General features: G+C 43.8%; 2 protein-coding genes across 2 annotated transcripts in view; both read right to left on the bottom strand.

Moving 5' to 3' along the window:
* Nucleotides 1-6,879, bottom strand: BLOC1S2 (biogenesis of lysosomal organelles complex 1 subunit 2). Its single transcript, XM_030334967.1, has 5 exons — nucleotides 6,800-6,879; nucleotides 6,357-6,473; nucleotides 3,160-3,279; nucleotides 2,353-2,457; nucleotides 1-507 (listed from the first exon to the last, which is right to left on the bottom strand). Exons 1-5 carry the CDS (start codon nucleotides 6,858-6,860, stop codon nucleotides 476-478), a joined length of 435 nt encoding a protein of 144 aa, XP_030190827.1. The 5' UTR covers nucleotides 6,861-6,879; the 3' UTR covers nucleotides 1-475.
* Nucleotides 6,880-8,277: 1,398 nt separating this feature from the next.
* The window catches only part of PKD2L1 (polycystin 2 like 1, transient receptor potential cation channel), a 35,700-nt gene continuing 20,228 nt past the window's right edge, over nucleotides 8,278-23,749 (bottom strand). Inside the window, exons 4-16 of the mRNA XM_032595209.1 lie at nucleotides 17,535-17,662; nucleotides 16,816-17,069; nucleotides 15,634-15,858; nucleotides 15,242-15,470; nucleotides 14,425-14,595; nucleotides 14,061-14,242; nucleotides 13,630-13,750; nucleotides 12,475-12,573; nucleotides 12,145-12,266; nucleotides 10,758-10,884; nucleotides 9,852-9,970; nucleotides 9,477-9,600; nucleotides 8,278-9,159 (exon numbers count right to left, since the gene is read on the bottom strand). Coding sequence (XP_032451100.1) covers nucleotides 9,100-9,159; nucleotides 9,477-9,600; nucleotides 9,852-9,970; nucleotides 10,758-10,884; nucleotides 12,145-12,266; nucleotides 12,475-12,573; nucleotides 13,630-13,750; nucleotides 14,061-14,242; nucleotides 14,425-14,595; nucleotides 15,242-15,470; nucleotides 15,634-15,858; nucleotides 16,816-17,069; nucleotides 17,535-17,662 — 1,961 coding nt within the window. The 3' untranslated portion in view covers nucleotides 8,278-9,099. The remainder of the gene's footprint in view (nucleotides 9,160-9,476; nucleotides 9,601-9,851; nucleotides 9,971-10,757; nucleotides 10,885-12,144; nucleotides 12,267-12,474; nucleotides 12,574-13,629; nucleotides 13,751-14,060; nucleotides 14,243-14,424; nucleotides 14,596-15,241; nucleotides 15,471-15,633; nucleotides 15,859-16,815; nucleotides 17,070-17,534; nucleotides 17,663-23,749) is intronic.

Below are 23,749 nucleotides of genomic sequence, written 5' to 3'. Positions count from 1 at the left end.
TGACAATCTATAAAGAACAAGTTTGTTTTCCTTTTTTAATTTAGGATCTTATTAGCAATACATTAGCATCATTAATAGAAAAAAACAACCATCGACACAGAAACTCAAAAACCAACCATTAAGAAAATAATGTAGTAATCAACCACTATGAGAGAAAATAGGTCCTCTCATTTGATTCTACTGGCAAGCCCAGGTTTATCCTGAACTTTGAGAGACTCTCTGTCCTGAGTGGATGATGAAACATTCAAGTAAAAGGTAAGGAGTTTTAAGTGTGAGTTTCTGAGGGATACTGCCTCCAAAGAAGTTCAGGGGTAGCCACAGTCCTCCAGTTTACTCCAATGTTGGGACGTTTCTGGGACGACCTATCATAGTTTCCTTTTGAGGAGTTTTGACAATTCATCAGCCTCAGCATTCAGGTCTTATAAAACATTCCTCCATGTTAAAAAAAAGACATCGTTCCACAGGAATGAGTTTTTCATCGCTTCTCCAGCTTCTTGTACTTGGCTTCTACCAGGGAGAGAGAGAGAGGAAGTTAAATCTTTTAAAATCAGCTCTTACAAAGATCTTTCTTACTTAGCATTTCCAGGCACATTAAAAAATATCTATTATATATAAAAAAACAAACAAACAAACAAACAAAAAAAAACCTGTTGGTTTCAATCTCATCATCTGTCCAAACCGGGTCCAAACTGGAGGCACGCCATAAATGTCAACTATCGTATTAGCTAAGGACAGATATTTGGGTATCGATCAACCATGTGCTCAACTTAAGATAGGGAGTCAAACACACACACACACAGAATTAAGAACAAGTCCACTAAGTTCTAACCCTGTCAACAGTACCTGCTCCAATGGCTCCACCAGGATTAAGTAGATCTACTGGCACTTGAGCCATGGGGAGCCTTACTAAGCACAGGAAAGTGCCTCTCCAGGCGCTCTCTGGGAGCCAGACTCTCTGGACACACAATGTATGTTTCTCCTTTTCGTTTTTTTTTTTTAATCTTTGCTTATTTTTGAGAGAGAGAGAGAGAGAGAGCAAGCAGAGGAGGAACAGAGAGACAGGAAGACACAGAATCCAAAGCAGGCCCCAGGCTCTGAGCTGTCAGCATAGAGGCCAACGCAGGGCTTGAACCCACAAATAGCGAGTTCATGACCTGAGCTGAAGTCAAAAGCTTAACCTACTGAGCCACCCAGGTGCCCCACTCCTTTTGTTTTCTTATCCCTACACCTCACTATAGGAAAGCAATTTTGAACAACAAAGAGATTTAAAAGACCATCAGATAAGCCTCTTATTGTGATAGATTTTCCTTTTTCTTTAAAACCTTGAAAGCATTTGGTACAATGCCTTCAGGCAGGTTCACAGTCACCATTTAGTAAATGTAATTGTGGACAGTGAAACTGTTAATCACCACTCATGTCAAATCTCAGTTACGAACCACTCTCCTGAAGTAGTCAATAATTGTCAATGATGAAAATAAAATAATCTATAAATTATACCTAGGATAAAAACAACTTCATGTTTTTACCTAGGATAAAAACAACTCCATGTTTTTAATCATGGATGTAAGAGCCAGAGCCAGATAGCAAGCCATCAACAATACAAGTACCAGTTTCCTCCTTAAAGGAAAAGTAAACTCTTGATTGACTTTTCTATTTTTTAAAACAATGTTTATTATTGAGAGATACAGAGAGACAGAGCATGAGCATGGGAGAGGCAGAGAGAGGGGGAGACACAGATTCTGAAGCAGGCTCCAGGCTCTGAGCTGTCAGCACTGAGCCCGACGCAGGGCTCAAACTCACAAACCAGGATATCACGACCTGAGCTGAAATCGGACACTTAACTGAAAGAGCCACCCAAGCGCCCCTGATTTTTCCATTTTTTAAGACATATGTATCTACATTATCAAAGATGCTTCAGCCTGCTGAACCATAATTTTAAGAGCTTGAGCTCTGTAACCAAACAGACCTGGCTTGGAATGTAGCTCTTTCACATGCTAGCTCGGTATCCTTATGCAAGTTATTTATTTAACCCCTTCAACCAGTTTCTTCTTCCAAAGAATGGGGATAAAAATCATGCACTTATCTCATAGATTATTGGGAAGATAAAAAGAATAATACATGTACAGTACTAAGAACAGTACCTGATATATATCATTAAGTATTCAGAAAATAGTATTTTTATTACTACTACTACTAATAAAAAATTACTCTCACTAGGTTATTGTATAAATTAATTAAAATAGATCATTATGGGCACACCATAAATGACCTATTAGCTAAGGTCATATGGAGTGCGGGTGGGGGCTGGGTGGATTACTCTTATTAAATCAAAACAGAAATAAAAATGGTTACCCAGTTTTTTTGAATATGCATCCAACTTGTAGGCTGCCTGCTCGAGAGCTGCTACCTGTTCTTCAATTACATTGATCTGATCCAGATAAGGCTGCAGTCCAGCATCTTTAAAACAAAGACAGGCCACATGTTCATACAGCCTCCACAAGGAGTGTAGAAAAGATAGGCAAAGTAAGAATGCTAGTGTCACTCCAACTCTGCCCAGGACACACTAGGTGGAGTGACATGTTTCTGGTCACTCATAGGACAAACACTAGCAGACAGTAGCTAGCTGATCAGGCAGAACTGTGACCTGGACAAAGCAAGTCTCTCTCACCCACTAATTTCCCTCTTTTTTAAATTCCTTGCTCTACAAGCAATCTTTCTGCAACTGATTCAGTTTCTTGGGTAATCCCATACCAAGGAAGAGTGTCCTAGAGATAGGGAACATACATAGAAGTCAATGGAAAAATATATTCTACCAGTCTCTAAATTAGCATTTTCCATTTACAGATGTTCTGGTTTTCCACTTACAAAGTAGTCCTTTCTGGATTGCATTGTTAAAATAAATGCACTAGAATCTGGCCACTGTTTTTCTCCCCTCTCCCTTTCAGGAATAAACTGACCAAATCAAGATTCTGAAGCAGAAATAACCATACTGAAACATGCTAATCTTCAAAATGGAAGAAATCCACCTTAACTTTGTAATTCACTTTTAGAGAATGAGCTCCCTCAGGACAGGTGCCATGTTCCCTCCACTTCTCCGCAACCCCAAGCATAAAAGAATATTAAATACAAACATGTTTAATTATAAATATTATTACTTACACTTCTGGTTTAAGTCCTTTAAGTTTCTACTAATGTTTATAGCAATATCTTTCATTTCAAGATACTTCAGGCTGGTTAGTTTATTCATATTTTCCAGGAGCTTATAGTCTTCGCTGGTGGCTTTAAAATAAACAGAAGATGTGATGCCTTTAAGATTTGTCATACATCACTGGAATGTGGAATTATAGGTCAAATGGTAGTTCAAGGCAGGACCCAGAGAATGTCAAAGGTGCAGGCCACTATTGATTTATGACATTTATACTCAGCAAACTATATAAACCAGTTAAGATCCAGAGACTTCAGAATCTTTGTTAGAAAGGGAAATAACAAATTCATGTCCTAAGAAAAGAGAGGTGACATAGTCTTTGTATTTCTATGGTATGAAAACATGTAATTTCGGGGACTGCATCATAAATATATATAAAATCAACTAGGACCTCACCACTTCTTAGTAACTCATTGATTACTATTTGATTCTATATTGCATTTTATGTACTGACTTTTCCAAACCATTTGTCTTCTTCTTATATCCTCAGTTCCCTTCCCCATCCCTACTTAAAGCAAATGGCTTCTACTCAATTTTCCTGAAAAGTGGAAAATTCCCCTTACATAAGCTCCCTCAACCTTTCTGCCTCACTTCAAAATTTCTCTGTACCCTAATATCTTCCCAAGAGGCATGAGGGCTCCTATTCTTGTCAAGACAACTTCTCCTATGCTCTTGCTTCTAACCCTTCAGGGTCTCTCTTCCATCATATCCTTCCCCTGACATTTCCAAACTCTCCCTCTATTCTGGCAGCTTCCTCTCTAACTAGAAATATATTCAGGTTTCTTCCAGCCCAAAAGCACTCTCTCTTCTGCTGCACCGACATCATTTGCTCATAAAGCAAAGGAGCTTCACCGCTAATCCTTTTTAAAGAGTAACTTATATTCACTGGTTCCTCTTCCTCACCATTCACTCATGTAAACCCTTGCAGCCTGGCCTCTGCCCCCACTATCCAGGGAAATTACATGCTCCAATGTCATTGGTGCTTTCTTAACCACCAAATCCATAGTGTCTTCTCAATCATTATCATCCTGAATCTCTTCACAGTACCTGACCCTGTGATCTCCCTCTTTTCACAAAATGCTCATTTCCCTTGTCTGCTACATCATCATATTAGCCTGATTTTCTAATCTCTTCCAACCTGCTCTTTGTAGGTTTCTATGCCAGATGCTTTCTCATTCATCCTTAACTATCACTTCCCAATTTTTACTCAGCTGTGACACAAGACTGATGTTTACATGGGCAGCACATTCCTATGGGCAATCTCAGGGTGATGCTAGATTCCTTTCAAACTCAAAAAAGCATTTGTACAAGAATGACAATCACAGGGAAATTACAATCTGCTTAAAATTAATTTTATAAGTAAAAATCATTTGTTATCAATCCTAGGTACCTTAAGTACTGTTGTTAGAAACAAATTATTTGCCCTATACAGTCATTCTCTGAGGCTGTAGTTGAGGCCCTTAGCTACCCCTAAGTACATCCTTGCCAATCTCATCCTGCAGAGCCTCAACTCACACCACGGTGCAGGGGACTCCCAAATCTGTTTCTCCTGCTCTGATTACTCTCTGAGCTCGGGACTCACATGTGCAAGTCACCTAAGTGTCCTGGTAAAATCTTAAATCAGCCAAGCCAAAACCAAAAATATTTTTACACTAAACATGGTTCTGCTTTCCCACTTCCCTATTTTAGATGATGGCACCACCAGTTTAAAACCTCAAAGTGTCTTAGGCTGCCATCTCTCCATAGACACAACAAGTCCTATAAATTCTACTTCCATGATATTCTTGCACCCATGCTCTCCTTTCCATTCCCTCTACCATCACCCTGTCACTGATCATCATCATTTCTTTTCATCTGGACTCTTGCTCATATGTCTCTGAGCTCTATCCTCCATATTCATACCCTTGTTGCTAGCAAATTAGTCTCTCTACAACAAGAGTCACACACTGTAAGACCTAGAAGCCAGCAAGATCATATAAATGAGTGAAGCAAGCCAGGTGTTTGTATGTTAAACACATAAGACTATTCACTTCCATAAAGAAGTATGTTCTCTCCTACTTTTTAGCACATGCAGACTTCTTATCTATCATTTACTTTACCGACTTGATAGAAATATTGGTACAGAAAATTGATTCTCTACCACTACTAAAAAGCAACACTATAAGAACAGTAATAAATGGCAACTGACCAGGTGTCAGTAAAAGGGAGAAAACAGAGTGGTGGGGACACACTGCATAGCCCTAATCCATTCAGAGGAGACAGCGGCTCAGCTATGGTTGATCATAGCATCGCAATGGGGGAGTTAGTACTGCCAAAATCTTTGGAATTTTTAAAGAGAAGCCAAAAATCTAGATTTTGTTACTTGGTTTCTCTTGCTCAGAAATAATTAAGTAACTAATCAGAATGATAGAGCCTCATAAGCCCTCCCATTCTGCATCAAGCCTTTTCTCATTAATTCTGGTTCCCAAATTTAGCTCACAGCAATTGCCTGGGGAAGTGAAACAATATAAGAAATGCTTATGAGAGGCCACACAGGACCAGACTTCACTTTTTGGACCTTTCTTCACACACAGGTCATGTGTTGACCTGGAAATACACAATGAACCCCAAAATTAATCACGTCCCAAAGGGTGGGTCACCAAATCCTCAGACCAACCTAGCAGGTCCCTAAATCTGCAGTTCACTCCCTACTCCCCAATTTAATTTCTCTTTGCCCCAATAAATACATCTGTTTTAAGGGAACAAACTGCTTATATCACTCACTTGTTAATCGTTTCCCCCTTTTTGGTCAATCCTTCTCTTCACAGTCCTGCTCAAAATGCACCTCCCCCAAGGAAGCACTTCTTGATGAATTCGTTTTATGACTTCTCATAGTTAGTCTACACTTATGGAGGCTTGCAGAGTTGTATTAAGCATTTTTATGTATTTCTGAAATTAGCCAGTGAATTTCTACAGGGAAGGAACAGACCTTTTTCTTTCCCATTCATGACCATCCCAAACTTCCAACAGGCGTATTCCAGGGCATGAAGAGTGTTGGGGAGGGAGCCACAGACTGATGCTGCTAAAGCACCTCACAGGTCTCCCAGAGCCAAACCGCAGCTCCATAGGGTAGTATAGAGCAGTACCCGAATCAGTCCACACCCCGCCTTACCCGTCAGTTCCCCAGTCAGGTAAGTTGCCATTTTGGAGAACATGTCCCGGCAGAGCTCCGTGATGTCAGCTTCAGCCGGCTCCTTTGCTTCCTCAGCTGTTTCCACGGCGGCATCGTCTGGATCAAAGGAGAACGGGTAAGTGTCCCACCGTACACCGAGACCTAATCCAGCGATGGCATCTTCTCCCCACACCCCTTCACTAGTCCTCATTCGATCAAGTCGGCTCCATTCTCCATGTGCCATAATTTCAAGTCCCTCACTTTGTCCTTGCCCCACCTGACACGCCAACTCTGCTCCCTGGCCACCGGCCCTTGGCTCACACCCGATCCCGCGCCAAACTATCTCAGTCGCCCGGTTAGGTGCTCCCCTCCGACCTGCTTGCTCCTGCCAAGCGAGCCCCCGGCCTCCTGCTGGACACTTCATCCCCAACCACTCTGCGTACCTCGAACAGGCTCCTCTCTTTGGGTCGCCGAGACATCCTCGGCAGCCGTCGCCGCCGCCATGCCTGGCCCCGCGCTACTTCCGGTTGTGGATGTCTGCGCATGCGCGCCGGGAGGGTCCCGCCCTGCCCCCCCGCCTCCCGGGTTCGCAGCCCTGGGATTCTCCATCTCTCCACTGGGTCTTGCTACACAGCATGAGTGATATAAGCATGAAGCTGAAATTGAAGCTAAGATAAGCTATTGTGAGTCCTTCCTGTTGCCAAGAGCCGCGACGCCTGGAACTGAGAATGCGCTCGTCCCTGTCACTAGTCTCGTAAGACCAACTGCCTGTCTGGGGTTGGTTGAGCTCAGGTGGCCTGCTGACCAAAGTCACAGAGACAAGTTACCCCTCCCCAGAGACTCCCCACCCAGGCTCTGCCCAAGACGCCTCAGGGAATCCTTTTGAAGGTAGTCTCATCCAACCTTTAGGAAATCTTCACTCATTGATCCCGGAACCGAACCGAAATACTCGACCTTCAATGTCTTGGATAAACAACTCATTGTCCCCCTTTTCTTTTTTAAAGTTTATTTATTTATTTTGAGAGAAAACGAGAGGGAGGGAGAAAGAGAATGAGCGGGAGAAGGGCAAAGAGCGAGAGAATCCCAAGCAGGCTCTGCACTGTCATCGCAGAGCCCAAAGTGGGTCTCAAACTCACAAGCCCAAAGGTCACAACCTCAGTGGAAACCAAGAGTCTGACACTTAACCGACTGAGTCACTTAGGTGCCCCAGTCCCCTTTTCCTTAGGAAGCAGGTTGGAACCTACTTATCTTCAGCTGATACAGCCTTTCTGGAAGACAGCTTTGTAACTCTTTTAAGGCTGAGGATACACTCTGGTTATCTTGATCGCATTTAGCTGTTTCACAAGTTTCCTAGGTGTATAGAGTGTATGTGATGGGATGGTGAAACAGGTGGGAGAAGGGAATGGATGAGAAAAAGCTACTGGGGAGCAAGGTGCAAAATGAGGAAGAGGTAAAGATCACAGGGCAAGGGGAAAGGGATATATAGCAGGTCTTGGGATGCAAACCTATACACCTAAAATCTTGGTGAAGTTTTTAGTCCTTTCCCTGGTTATCCTCCATCTGCACCCTCTCACCTCTCTCTCTCTCTCTCTCTCTCTCTCTCTCACACACACACACACACACACACACACACACACACACACAGAGCTACCCCTCATGCCAGAGTAAGGGCTACCTTACACTCTTCATCCTGAGGACCAGGTTTCCCTAGGTCACTGTCTCCACTCTCTCAAACAGTACAGTCATAGTGCCGACCATTTCAGATTATTGCTATGAGCCAGAAGTTCTTATTTCAGGACTTCTCGGGCAGCCCAGCCCAAGTACAAGAATGGCTCACAGCTCCAGCCTCTCTTCTTCTCCCTACAATCCCAGAAGCAAATGCAAAGTCCTGATTTTCCTAAGGATTTTTATTGATAGCCACCAGAGAAACCCATATTGTTCTTTACAAGAATAGAATCAGAGCCCACCACATTTTAGTCCAAAGATCTCTGAATCCGGAGGTCATTTCTTTGTCTGATTCTCCTTAGGTTCCATCTTCGTCCCGGTTTACAGCCCCCTCAGTTCCCAGTGTTTAGTGGAATGTTGGGAGCAGGCGCCTTCATGGACTTTGCCCTGAGAGGAGGGGTCACTCCAACTCCTCTGTAACATTGTAATCTCCATACCTGAGAAAGTCTCCTCTCTTCCACGGCTTCCCCTTCTCTTTCTCCTGGAAACTATGGAGAAGACAAGAATCCTATGGGTGCTAGCCTCAGATCTCTAGATGCACAAAGGATAAGATTCACTGGCAAATACGAAGACATTCAGATAATGCTGCTCCCTTCTATTTTTTCCCCAAATTGTGGCTATCCAGGTGCCAGGTACTTAGGGAACATCACCTTCCTTTCATTATTGCCTTTTTTTTTTTTTCCATCACACAGAGCTAGGAGCACAGGAAGTAAGAGGCCCAGTGGGAAGTGTTATTTCACAGAGCTACACAGAGCTACGTGGCTGCACACAGAAACACTGAGTCACAAGCCTAGGCATGATGCAAGCTCTACACAGAAACACTGGTTCAAAAGGCCAGACTCGGCAGGAGTGGACGCGGCAAGGTGGACTCGGCAGGAGCAGTGGTGGAAACTGCTGCCCTAGGAACAGGGCAGAGGATGTGTCCTGAGGAGGTCTCTGCGGAGGCAGTGAGAGAGGAGCCTGCTGTCTGATGCTTTAGAACCCCTGCCCCACCACTCTCCTGCCCACCCTGGACTCCTCAGGGGGCTGGAGTCATAGCTGGGGCTGGCTGCAGGTGTTCCCAAACGCCTTGATCCCCCTGTTGGAAGAAAAAGGGACAGGTCATATGAAGGAGGAATTTGCATCCCACTTCCTTTTATCTACAAAATCTGGATCTGATTCCCCAACCTCAGACCATCTCCTGGAGGCTAAGGCAGCCCTTAGGCCAGAGCAACCAACTTCAGGCCTTCCCTCCACTCCTTACTTCCACTGATATAGTGACTACTATGAATATGTTGCCCCAGGAGCCTGAAAACAGGCTCTTTCCAAAATGTTTTGCCTCCACCCACTGAGTGGAAAAGATGGCAGAGTTCAAGTGTGGGGGAGCCGAGGGGACCCAGGTGAAGGGCCACTTACCATGCCTGGGGAGAGAGCTAGCTGCCCCTTCCTTTCCAGCATCTTCAGTTTTGAGCCCACAGCATCTACCTGGGACATGACTCCTTCCAGGACAGTCTCCAGATGCAGAACTCTCCTTGTGAGTCTGTGTAGGATTTGAGAGAGACCGAGGGAGCAGAAATATGTGCCTGGGGGGCTAAGTGGCTGTAGGGGCAGGGGGGACAGAATGGTCTGTGTCTGGATCAGAGTAAGGAAGGTAAGGCACAGCCTTCTAGGGAGAGTTAAAGTGGGGCAGAAGTTCTTCCTGGGTTAGGGCAGAGAATTAGAAAGTTGTGGAAAGAAGGTCAAGGAGGACATTATAAACACACTTTGCCCTGGGGCCCTTGCTGCACATACGTGTAGAATTCTTCTCCTGAAACCCAGCCACCTGCTCTGGTGGCCTCTGGACACAACTCGCCTGGTGGGCTACTCACAATGGACCGGCCCAGGTTCTCAATCTCAGCGTTGAGGGCCACCTGATCAGGAAGTCAGAGAGAAGAAGATTACTCTGGGAATTCATCAGCTCCTCATCACCTGCTCTAATAGGACCTCCGGACCAGTCCCTTGGGCTCCAGTTCATGCTAGTCCCCTTCCCTCTCAAACTCTAGAGACAATAGGATAAGTGTGGTGGTGCTTGGACACAAAGCTGGACCAACCTCTGGGGAATCACCTCCCAAAGAAACAAAACATGAGCTCTTGGAAGCCTTGATTAATGAGACCCTCCCTAGAGTCCAACTGAATCTGGGAAAGGAAGAACAGTACCAGGATTCCTGCCACTTTTTCTCCTGCCCTTGAATTTTTGGTCTACAACGGATAGGGACGAAGCAGGCACAACTGGGGGAGCTAAGGATCTGAGTTTGAAAATCCCAGGGAGACGGCAAGTCCTCAGAAGGAATTGTCAGAGATTCTTGGGCAATTGATCCTTTCCCTCTAAGACTGTGTTTTATAGCAGTGGTTCTCAACTTTGGCTGTGCATTGGAATCACCTAGGGAGTCTTTTTAAAGCACTGATGCCCGGCCCGTCACTCTCCCAGAGATTCTGTCTAGGGTATGTGGCCTGAGTATGAGGATTATTTGACTCCCCACCCCCACCTTACCAGCGTATGCTAATGTGCAGCAGTTTGAGAATGACTATTCTAGAGAGTACTTTCCTGCCCATCTATCAAAGGATTTTCAGTTTGGATCTGTGTTCTCGGTATGTTCTCAGGGAGGGGAGAGTGAACATTTTTCTTTCGCTGCCTGTCCACCAACCAGCTGGGCTCACCCTCTTCTCCTCGAGGTCCTGTTGCATTTGTTCCTGTTCTTTCTTGTCCAGGATGTGATTCCCATCTTGGTCAAACCTGGTGAAGGCGGCTGTGAGCTCAGTGATCTCATGCTCTGCGTGCCCCAGTCTGAGGAGAACAGTATGATGAAATGACTTCTGGCCTTTTGTGGCCATGATCTCTCAATTAGGGACTTCCTACTTTTTTCCAGACTCTACAACTCTTGCTCTCTGGGAAAGAAGGGGACCACATGGGAAAGCCAGGATCGCCAAGGTCTAGCAATTTTACTCCCGAGAAATTGCTTTAATCTATTTCTTCCTTCTCTGACTCCTGCTGACTAGATTCAGGCCCTCATGATGTTCTATAGGAATTATTGCAAAATCTCTTTGCCTGTAAATAATCTGTCCCTCCACCCCCACCCTGCTGGCTTCTTCTTCACTCCCTACCCCCTGAAATCCATCCTGTATAATGCAACTAGAGCAATTTATCTTTCTAAAGTGTAGGTCTAACTGTACCCCTCCCCTGCTTAAAATCCCTTCTGGGCACCCTATTCTTTGGATTGAATGATGGTATTCAAGGCCTTTCCCAGGGTGGTCCTGGCTCATTCCCCTGGCCTCATTTCTTACTATGCCCCACTTTTATTTGATAGCTTAGCAACTTATTATTCCTGTATATGTTGCTCAACTTAAAACGTCTGTGCCTTTGTATATGCTTTCATCTCTTCTTGGAGTGGACTTCCTCTGCTTGTCTACATGTAAGCTATCCATCCTCCAAAACCCTATTCATACACCACCTCTTCCAAGAGGTCTTCCCTTAAACTCAAAAATAGAATTGAATACTTTCTTTTTTTTGTGCTCCCTCTCTTCTTGTCACTTCTGTTGTTGAAGTTGTTCTGTGATTCAGTTTATTTGCTTATATGTGTATGAGCTCCTGGAGGACAAAGACTTTGTCTCATTTAATTGTGTGCCCTGCTCAGGGCCTGGCCCACGGCTGGTGCTCACAATGTATTTGTTCAGTGTTTGTTAACATGTTTAACTAGGAGGCAAGGAGGCTAAAGGAATAGGCTAGTGTTTGTGGTGGAGCAAAGAACCATCTACACAGTTATGTGGGAGTGAGAAATGTATGCAATGAATAGGAAATTATATTATTACATTAGTCCTCATAATTGTTCAACAAGGTCCAGAATGTTACAGAATGTGGTCGGAGACCTTTAAACCAAGGGCACAATTCTGAAGGTCAGAATCAGAGACCTATAGGTCAAAGTCAAAAGCCTAAAGTCAAAGTCAGAGGCCCATAGGCCAAGATCAGAGGTTTTTAGGCAAAAGGTATATGGTTGAGGGTCAAGGACTTATAGACCAATGTCAGAGAAGGTTGGATCTCGTTGCTCACTCCCTCAAGGTGTTGGTGAAATCCTCAAATTGGATCTCCTGCTCTCCACCCTGCAGGACCTTCTGTACATCTGAAACTCGCTCCTTCCTCAAACGCAGCCTCAGTAGGGTCTTGTTGTAGCCCTGGAAGGAGAAAGGAAACAGGTATGGTTCCTACAGCCTTCTCATCATTCCTTACCGCCCCCCCCCCCACTGGATGCCAGGCTTCCAGGGATAGGTCAAAGGCACACAAGGGCACAGGGCCCTACACCAGTCAGGAACAGACCAGGACACAGAGCCTTGGACTTGGGCCCTGACACAGACGTATCACTCAAAGAGAATGAGTGGTTACCTGTTTCAGGAGGTCAGAAAGTTGCAGCTCATCCTTCTGTCCAGCTAACTCTTCCTTGACCTCTGAATATGTATCATTGATGATGGCCAGGAACATGTTCTGGAGATAAAGTGGGGACTTGAGTCCTCACCCCAGACTCACTAACAGCACTGAGCCCACTAACCCTATTAAAGTCCCAGACATATGTTCTAAAAGGGCCAATGCTTTCAATCTCAGCTCTGCAGGCCAATAACCCCAGCATCTCATGGTTCCAAAGACCCCCATTTAGCACAGTCCTGTTAGGGATGGATCAAGCTTCCTCACCCACCTGCTATCTTCACTCAGTTGCTGTAGTAACCTGACTGCAAAGATAGCCCATCATATGCCAGAGTTTGCTTCCATATAAGGGCCTACCAATCACTGAGAGTACAGTTTTGTTGTCTTTACCATCTAACCCCAGTCCAACCCATCTATCCCTAACCATGATCAAATAAAGAAACTTGCTAGCCTTGTCAATAAAAATTAATCCCAGATCTTTCATAGTTGGCAGAGAGAAAGAGAATATAAAGCAATGGTAATAGAAATAGCCAGAAATTCCTAGAGGAAGGGGAGAATAGATGTAGAAGATTTCAGGTTCAACTACTTCTCTTCATGGGGCACTTTTCTCTCCCTTTCCATTCTTAGAGAATAGGGGTTTGGTTTTATTTTTTTTCAACGTTTATTTATTTTTTTGGGACAGAGAGAGACAGAGCATGAATGGGGGAGGGGCAGAGAGAGAGGGAGACACAGAACCGGAAACAGGCTCCAGGCTCTGAGCCGTCAGCCCAGAGCCCGACGCGGGGCTCGAACTCCCGGACCGCGAGATCGTGACCTGGCTGAAGTCGGACGCCCAACCGACTGTGCCACCCAGGCGCCCCGGGGTTTGGTTTTACTGAGAGAGCCTGAAGATTCTCTTATACTCTGCAAACTGCCTGACTGTGCTGGCCATGCTGAGCACATTAGCCAATTCTCGGGTGATCCAGAAGCCCCCCCCCCCACTTCACTGTCCATCCCTGATTTGAGATACCCATTTTAACACTGAGTACAGAATATGGGGGGATCAAAACCTCATGCTGTAGGTCCTTTATGTTTCCACCCCTCAGGCTCCCAATTCCCACCTTCCAGAGGGACCCTCACCAGGAGCACGAAGAAGACAAAGAAGACATAGGTGACAAAGTAGGCAGGTCCCAGGATGCGGTTGGCATTGTCAATAGCGTTGTAGTCAAAGTCCCCAAGGATGATCCGGAACTGAGTGAAACTGAGAGACCAGGGTCTGTGCTTCACCTAGGGCCTAACCATAACCCTGTCACCTATTCATACCCCCAAACCGCTTTCCTAACTACCATTCTTCAGTGAATGCAGACAGACCTCTCTTGTACCTCCAGCCCAACCTGATAGAGACATAGTGAGGTGCGTAGATACTTGAACCCATCCACCAGAGATTCTCACACAGATGTTTTAAGCACAGACACACCTGTACACATGCACTTAGCTTCCCCAAGGATACACACACCCACAGAGCGGGAGGGAGAGGGTCCAGGAGGGAGTGAAGAGGGCAGGACACACACATGCACTTGATGAAAGTGCTGAAGTTTTCCACTTGGGTCCCAAAAAGCAGGTAGCCGAGTTGGGCATAGGCGAAGAAAACAATGAAGAACATGACAGCAAAACCCAGGATGTCCTTGGCACAGCGGGCCAGCGTGGAGGAGAGCTGAGTCATGGTTTTGTTGAAGCTGATGTACTTGAATATCTGCAAAGGCCATGTGGAATCAAACAGTAAAGGAAGAAAAGAGAAAATCTTTGAATAGTGTACTCCAGGGACTTATGGAGGCCACCGGAGTTGTCAAACCAGACAAGGAAAATGACACAAGTGCTAAACAAGGGAGAATGAGTGCTTTGAGGTGTTGTGGGGGATGAGGGGTCCCCAGGTACCTTGATCCAGGCAAAGAAAAGGTTCACAGCATTCATGTTGTTGTACTGTGTCTGCCAGAAGGCGAGGAACTCGAAGTCAGCATACGTGTTTGGCTGCTGCAGGAGCTTCCCCATCAGCCGGTTCACCTCAAGGGTTCGGAATATGTGGAAGCCCACAGCCACAATAGAGAGCTGTCATCACAGGGGTCAGAGGTGTCAGAGAAGTCAGGCTCTCAAGGGAAGTTCAATGATAAGGTCCTAGGGGAGAGCTGGGGTAGGTAAGTCAGGTGGGAAAAAAATCCTTCTCTTCTGAGCTGTTGACTATCTAAGCTTCAAATGGAAGTGAATAGGATGATTGGGGAGTATCTTAAATCCTGAAACAAGGCTTTGGGACCAATGGTAAATAGGTAGGTTTTAAAGGACCATGGAGAATTGGAGCCAAGTAATTTTATTTCTCCCATCACTTCCTAGTCTTGGTCAAGGAATTGTGTCCTGTTAATAGGAAGAAGATGAAGATGAAGAGGCAGGCTATTTTAATAGAAGAGAAGAGAAAAGGTAGGAGTTTCAAAGGGACAGATAATAAAGGCAAAAGACAGAAGAGGGAAAGAATATCAAGTGAACCTCTCACAGGTCAGAGTGGGAGGGCATGTGGGAGGGTTTTCCCAGGGGCTGAGCCAGGGGAACATCAGCCTCTGGCTCTGGAAGCTGTTACACAGTGATTTGACTGGAAATCATAAGGAGGACTCAAGACTCCAAAAGGAAGAACTTGGAGCCCCTATCAGGGTAGATCCCCTTCCTCCTCCTAATATATCCCAAGTATAAGATATCTGTCCCTCACCAAGATGACCACCAGGTCCAGAATGTTCCAGATGCTTCTGAGGTAACGAAACTGGTGGATGTGGAGCTCCAGTATCTCCTCTACCACATAGTAAAAGATGAAGATGCAGAAGATGATTTCACAGACAATGATAAAGAAGTCCCAGTTACTGACATAGCGGATCAGCTTAACTGTGCGGATTTGCCAAGATGGGATGGCACCTCCTGTAGCTGGAAACTCCACCACCAGTCTGTGGGAGAAAGGGGAGATACCTGGTGAGGCCTGGGCTAGGATAGTTCCTCCAATCCCCTCTCCTCCACGCCCACCACAGGGTACACATTTAAGGAAAGGTCTCAAGCAGAGAAGGGAACCAGGAACCATGGATGGAGGTAAGACAGGGAAAGGAGACCCACCTCAGAACACAGAAAAGGTTGATGTTGGCATTGTAGACTGAGAAGTCAATGAAGACCACCCGAGTGCCCCTGTCTAGCCACAGGCCCTCCTGAAGGTCCTGGAGTGCCTCTGCACTGGCCTGTCGGGACCCTGGAAGGTCCAGATAGTAGCCACCTCCACTGTAGCTTGTCAGCCGGCCCCAGTGAGAGGAGCCCCCCAGCTCATCCTGCGAGTGGTATGTCCACCTGTCACAGAAGAAGCCATCTGAGCAGAGAGGTCTGAGCCAGTCCAAAAGCTGATCTCCTGAGGCAATGGCAACACTTGATGATTGTCTGGGCATTACAGTTTCATGTATATTATATATACATATCATGTATAATATATATTCCACACATATCATCTTGTTTGATACTAACAACTATTTCAGAATGAAGGGTAAATATTATCCACATTTTGAAGACGAGGAACCTAAGACTCAGAAATATCTAAGATAATCCAGCTAGTTAGTGGCCAAACTAAAACTCAAATATAAATGTCCTGATTTCCCAAAACTATGGATGACAAACCCATGCCCCACTTTTGATCTCAGACTGAGGAGTCCCCACTAGGGAAACACCTGGCTCATATAATACAGAAAAGACCCTTTCTGCTCTTGTGGTTGTGCACCTGGCTGCTTCACCTCATGATTCTCTGTTCCATCCACAAACTTTCCTCCCTGTGCCCTTCCTTCCTTCCCATTCACATCCTGTCCATCCTTTTCCCCTTTCTTTCCTAATTCTCCATTGACCCTTAACCCCTTGTTTCTTCCCCTACAGTTCTAAGGGTCAGACTCTTCCAATTATGACTTGTGTGGCAGCACCAGTGCTTCATCTATTCTCCATACCCGTAAGAACACCTGGACAAGAAAGAATGCTTTCTCTGCCAGGACTGTCCCCAGGGTAGTGCAAATGTGACCATGACCTGTGTGTGGAAACAAGTCCAGAGGCTATGGTCTTGTTTGCTAATGTATCTTCTCTGTTCCTGAGTGACCCAAACCAAGATCTCCTAACAGTCACAGATGGGACTCAGAGAGATGCTCCCCCTGCCCCTCCCCCAGATCCTCCAAGGCTCTTTAAGACTAAGTGGAAATCGTTCCCAACCCTTGGGATGGTGTCAGGCTCAGAGAAGCAAGCCTAGCAACATTGGTGGGGGGATTCACTCACGCTGTGCCATTGAGAGGCCCAAAGGGGAGCTGTTCTTCTTTGTCTGGAGAGTAGATGTCATAGCAGCTCAAAATGTCCTCACGGAAGTCTTCATGCACCACGCAGGAGTCATTGCGGACCCTCAGCTGCCGTAGCCTTGGAACCCCCAGCAGCAGGTTCTCATAGTAGATGAAGGAGTGGGAGCCATGGCCCAGGCTCTGGTTGTTGTACCATTTGGTCCAGTACAAACTGTCCAGTAGTGGGCCCTGGGCAAACTAGACCACGAACTGGGTTGGGCCTAACCTAACGTCATCCTGACCTTTACTCTTGGAATGACCTTTGCCATCACTTCTTGACCCCCTGGCTTATCTCTAGTCTACTTCTGTTGGATCCCTCAGCTGACCCATGAACTTTGACCACTTCTTGACCTGACGTGACCCTACTTTTTGTTTGAGATGCATTTTGAAGTTCAGCCTTACCTCTAACTCCCAATACTAGTTTAACTAACTAGTATAGCTTGACTCTCTGGTCATCATCCCAATTTCTCATCTATCTCTACCTAAACTCTACTCTTACCCATTGATTCTTGCCTGACCCTTTGACTTGGCCTGATTCTAGAATAATCTGGTCTCTGGATATGGCCTGGTCCACTGTCTGACATGCCTGAACCCTGGCCTGTGGCTTTATGCTTCAGGCCATTGAGAAGGAGAAAGGAGAGGTAGAGGGTATCTCATACTCACGTCCCAGAAGTCCGCCATGCTGCTGATGGCCTGGAAGGAGACTCCGGTGTCTGACGGGGTATGTAAGAAGAGCTCAGACATCACTTTGGTGTAATAATAGGCACTGGAGCTTGTCATTCCGTAGGTCACTAGAAACCAACCCAAGAAGCTGTGTCCTGCTCACTGTTCCCATATCCATTCCCCAGAGAAGATAGGAAAGCCCATTGCCCTGGGGACAGAGGTGCTATCTATTTGGGATCCCATGGCAATAGTGGCATTGGGGAAACCAGGGAATTTATTAGGGAAGAGTTATGACTATAAGGTCTCTTCCTCTCCTCCCAACTTACCTTAGAAAGACTGAACTCCACTCAGAAATAGTTTTTTAGATTGTCATTCTGAAAATCCACTTTTTTCTTCCCAAACCAGCTAACTTCCTAGTTCTTATTCCCCAGAGCCAAGATATTTCCACCTTCTGCATCAGGCAGTGCTTTCTTTCCTTTGTCCTGTATTTATGCCTTTGGAAAAGTACCTTTTAATTCTAGAGTAGTCCAAGGCCCTGGCCAAACACCTTACATGGAGATTGGTGTCCTGGACCTTGGAGTCAGTGACTCCACAGCCATGGGAGTGGGAGGTAGGCATGGCACCTCTGGCCCCAGGGCATCCTGAGGGGGCACAGTTATCTCATGAGGGAGGGACTCAGAGCATCCCCATCAGAAAAAGACCAGGCTTTTGCCTTGAAACTGAATCTCCCTCAACCACCCTAACCCATACACCCAGTCTAAAGTAGGGATCTCAAGGGAAGCTATAAGTTTCCTAGCTAAAAGATAAAATTTGACAAGTATAAGCTATTTATTTTATAGATTGTCCCTCAGTCTAGATTTGCCTGATGTTTCCTTGTGTTTAAAAATTCAGGTTATACATTGGGCAAAGCATACCAAAGAAGATATGTGTGTTCTTCTCAGAGTTTCCTATCAGGAGGCATATATTGTCTAATTGCATCATTACTGGTGATGCTAACTTTCATTCCTTGTTAAGGCAGTATCTTCCAGCTATCTTCAATGTAAAATTATTTTTCTCTTTGTAATTAATATGTATTTTGTGGGGAAACACTTTGAAACTATGTAAATATCCTTTTACTCATCAATCTTTCACCTACTAGTTTTAATATCCTTTAATGACTTTTGCCTGATTATTACTACTAAGGTTGTCAAGATTTGATTTTCCCATTCCATCATTCCTTCTGCATTTGTTAGTTAGCATTCTCTCTAGGAAGAACTTACCTTTCTTCCTCATTTATTAATTCATTTATATATATCAGCATGAACTTATGGATTCTTGTTTTTATAGTTTTTAATTTGTTAGTATTATACTTTATTGTTACTTAATTTTTTAGCCAAGTCATGCAGGATAAAGAAAAACTAAAGAGTTGTTCCATATTAAAAAAAAAAAGAATAAAGAAACATAAAAACTAAATGTAACATGTGCATTTAGCGAGGATTAAATCCTGGACAATAATTTATTTTCTTGTACTATAAAGGCTATTAGTGAAACAATTGGTGAGATTGTAATAAGGTCTGTTCATTAGATGATAGTACTGAATGATAATTTACTTTCATAAGATAATGTCCTTGTTTTTAGAATTACATATTAAAGTATTTAGGAGCAACAGGGAATTATGTCTGCAATTTATTCTCAAATAGTGTGTGTGTGTGTGTGTGTGTGTGTGTGTGTGTGTCTAGAGAAAGAGAGAGAGAGATTGGGAGAGAGAACAATAAGGAAATGCAAGCATGGTAAAATGTACACATTTGGGAAATATGGGTGAAATGTATATATAAGAATTCTTTGTATTATTCTTGCAGCTTTTCTGTAAGTCTGTAATTACATCAAAAAATTAAAGTAGGATTTTTCAGTCTCTTATGGGCAATTCTCTTTAAGAATTTTCTTTTTCAAATTTTAGGCCGTACTTGCTCCTACCACCCCTGGAGCTCATCCATAGTCTTGTAGGAAAGAGGGACTGGTGAGTGATCCTAGAATAGGCACAAGCAACATCACACCTTTCTGGGGGAGAAATCTGCAAAGAAGGAAGCATTATGGCTTCACATTCCCTCATTCTGCTCTTTTTAAGTCCAAGAAACAACTTGACTCCTAATTCAAATCTGTGATCATCTTCCCTTAGTATCTGGAGAACTCATACTCAGCTTTTTAGGACTTGGAAAATGGGTTGGAAGTGAAGCTTCTGTCTGTTGAGAACCCAAACACAGAGTAAGAATGATCAGTAAGCTGAACTTTTCCTAATGCCATAGGCTGATTAAATTGATATAACTTCTAGATGGCCACTAGGTGGTGCTCTTGCTGTATCTTTTTCTCTCCAATTCTCCAATCCTACTCAGAATTACTACTCAGAATTAACATTGCTCTGAACTGGTTGTCAACCCCATATGGAGATGTAGCATTTCTGATTATTATCCAAGATAGTAAAGACTATGTATTTTGAGAAAAATGGTTTTACCTGGTCAAATGCCCACCGATACTCAGAAACAGTATTCTTTGTAACTTTTTAATTGAAGTACATGCAAACAAAAAAGACCAAGAAGTTGTTAAAAAACCTCTTGAGGGCACCTGGGTGGTTGAGCATCTGACTCTTGATTTCTGCTCAGGTCATGACCTTGCCCACGCTCAGCATGGAGTTTGCTTGGGATTCTCTCTCCCTCTCTCTCTGCCTCTCCCCTTCTCTCTCTCTCTCTGTCTCTCTCTCTCTCTCTCAAACACACACACACACACACACACTCGCTCTCTCTCTCTCAGTAAATAAATATTTATAAAATAAGTAAATACATAATAAAAATCTTCTAAATTAAGGTTTAAGCCTTGTTTGCTGCCTATTCACTACCTTCTCCCCACCCAAATACCTTCTCTCCCTTGTTAATTCTTACTTCAGCAAATTTTGTACTTTGTCTCAGGAGATAAGGGGTGTTTACCCACCCACCTCTATGAAATTCAGCTTACTATTTTGAAAGCCCAAGATACATGGTAGAACATATTATCAGTCTACCAACCTGATTATTCTAAAGACACATTTTATATTCATTAAACAAACATTACTCAAAGTTCAACATGTGTGAAACACATGGTCATTGGTTTCTATCCTTAAAAACTTCTATTGAGAAAGATGTCCCAGAATGAACTTTCTTTAGTACATCTTTAACATTTAAAATTGAATTATACAGAATAGAATCTTTTTTCTTTTTTTTTTTAATTTAATTTTTTAATTTACATCCAAGTTAGTTAGCATATAGTGCAACAATGATTTCAGGAGCAAATTCCTTAATGCCCCTTACCCATTTAGCCCATCCCCCCCTTCCACAACCCCTCCAGCAACCTTCTGTTCTCCATATTTAAGAGTCTCTTATATTTTGTCCCCCTCCCTGTTTTTATATTATTTTTGCTTCCCTTCCCCTATGTTTATCTGTTTTGTATATTAAAGTCCTCATATGAGTGAAATCATATGATATTTGTCTTTCTGTGACTGAGTGATTTCGCTTAGCATAATACCCTCCAGTTCCATCAGAATAGAATCTTTTAATAGTATGCTGACCTACCCTGATCATGTATGCACTCAGAATGAACTTGTAGAATAAGCATGAGCTTTGAAGCCAGATTGACCTAGGTTCAAATCCTAGCTCTGTCACTTACAGTATAGACTTGGGCTCTGAGTCTCAGATTCCTCATCTGAATGGGGGAATACAATGTCTTTCTTGTAATATTATGAAGATAAAAGATGATGTCTTTAGAATGCATTGAACACAGTGGGTGCTTAACAACCAGTTCTAGTCATCCCACTATATGCTCCTGAGGGGACAAGGACTATGACTCATTCATTTAGCATGGTGCCTGGTATTTAATAGTTTTTCAATAAGTGTTTGTTGGGCTGAACCAAAAGTGGGGGGAAAATTGCCATGTAGAGTAGAATGAAATAAATGAATAATTTTCAAACTAAATAAGGTGTTATGGCTCCATATTTGACACATACCAGCAATATCATAAAATAGTCAAGGATAATTCCTATTTAATAGATGGAAAGAGGCTAGAATATTTAGTCCAAAGAGAGGAATAAATTCATAAAGTCTCAGGTAAGAGAAACAAAGCCAGTCCTTGGCTGATGTATGAAGCAAGTAAAGTCAGCAACCCTTACGCAAGGTGATGGTAGAAATGTTGGTGGAACAAATCAATTTTCCTAACATGTCAACTGTCCAGAACACCAGATGAATACGAGGCTTAGAGGTTGCGGCAATCTAAACCCAAAAGCAGGGCAGGAGAAGTCCAGGATTGCTAGATTGAGTGATGATTTCAGCTCCTATGTCTCATAATATGATATGGAAACTGCAGCATGCATCAGAATTACTTAGAAGGCTTATTAAAACAGAGATTGATGTAGGTCTATATGGGGCATGATAATTTTCTTTTTTTAATTTTTATTTATTTATTTTGAGAAAGAGTGTGTGTGTTTGTGTGAGCAAGAAAGGGGCAGAGAGAAAGAGAGAGAATCCGAAGCAGGCTCTGTGCTAACAGTGCGGAGCCTGACACGGGGCTTGATCTTGCCATCTGTAAGATCATGACCTGGGCCTAAATCAAGAATCAGATGTTTAACTGACTGAGCCACACAGGTGCCCCAGGGCTCAATAATTTTCATTTCCAATACATTCCCATGTATTGCTGATGCTACTGGTTCTGGGACTGCACTAGAATCACTGCCATGACCTTTTGCTATATAATCCCATTTGTCTTTGATAGCCTCGTCAAGAAGGCAGGGGGTTTCCTATTGTCTGTTTCTGTGATTCTCAAGACTGGAAGTACAGGGCACCTGAGTGGCTCAGTTAGTTAAGCACCCAACTTTCAGCTCAGGTCATGATCTCATGGTTCATGGGTTTGAGTTGATAGCTTAGAGCCTGGAGCCTGCTTCGGATTCTGTGTATGTGTCTCTCTCTCTGTCCCTCCTCTGCTTGTGCTCTCTCTCTCTCTCAAAATAAATAAATAAACATTAAAAAAAAAAAAGACTGGGAGTGGGGAAGAAGAAATAACATCTTTTCCAAAGGACTCTCAGAACCCCTTTGGGATATGAAAGCTTTGACAAACTACACAGCCCTCTTAGAATAGCCCCTTCTCACCACCAAGGGAAAATCACTGAATCCATTGCCCTAGGGAGCCACTGGCAGTTACTGGAGGGGACCATATCCCTCCAGCATGTTGTAGGAGAAAAAGATTGAAAACAACTTGTTGATCTTTCCTGTGTCTCCTTTCCCCCACTTGACCCCATTAATTACCATTGAAGTAAATCATTTGACTTTCCTTTAAAGAACCAGCTTGCCTAAGTGGAACACCTGGTTCAGAGATTTCTGAATCTGACAGGGACTCAGCATATCCATTTTACCACCACCCTTCTCCATATCAGGAGAAATAAAAGACCAGCTATTTACTACCTGAAAACATCTATTATATGCCCTATGCTAAGTTTTGACACACCTATTGCATTTAATTCCACAATAGCACTACGTATTTGGTGCTATTATTATCCCCATTTTCCAGTGTCAGATAGTTGAAATAACTTGCCCATGGAGCCAGGATTCAAATGCAAATCTATCTGCTTCCCTAGTAAACTAATTCTTTTCTGCTCCTAGGACCCATCTATATTCAAGGCGTAGAAGTAACAGGAGGGAAAATGTAAGCTCCATAAAAGGCAGAACATCCTAGCTACTAGTGCTTTCAAATTATGAAATGGATCATTTCACCCACACCCATTTCATCTCCAGCAGTGTCCGTGAGGACTGCCTACTGAGGATCACGTGGTGTGGGCTCCTGCAAGCAGCCTTCCTGGTTCCTTCCTTTAAGATCCAGTGAAGGAGTGGAATTGCTCTGTTTGTTTCAAAAGGCAACACTAGACAAGGGAATGGGTCGGAGCTGGAAGGAATCAGACAGAATTCGAGTAAGTATATTGAATGTCCATATGTCAGTACATTACTTCCTTCTTGATAGAGTAAGGGCCTCACTTCAGGACATTTTCAGACACTGGACAATGACTGCTTGAGAATACTATGAAGAAGATTCAGAGACCAGGTGGTGGCTCACCATCCAGCACAGAGTATCTGATTTTTTTTTCCCCTCTTGGACAGAACTAAGTTCTCTTGCATACACTATATCATGCCTTTTAACCTTGGCCTCAGATCAAATTCACAGTTGCT

The sequence above is a fragment of the Lynx canadensis genome, chromosome D2 (assembly GCF_007474595.2).
Source record: "Lynx canadensis isolate LIC74 chromosome D2, mLynCan4.pri.v2, whole genome shotgun sequence".
NCBI lineage: Eukaryota > Metazoa > Chordata > Mammalia > Carnivora > Felidae > Lynx > Lynx canadensis.
The sequence above is the reverse complement of the archived record's forward strand: the minus strand, read 5'-3'. Positions and strand labels throughout refer to the sequence as shown.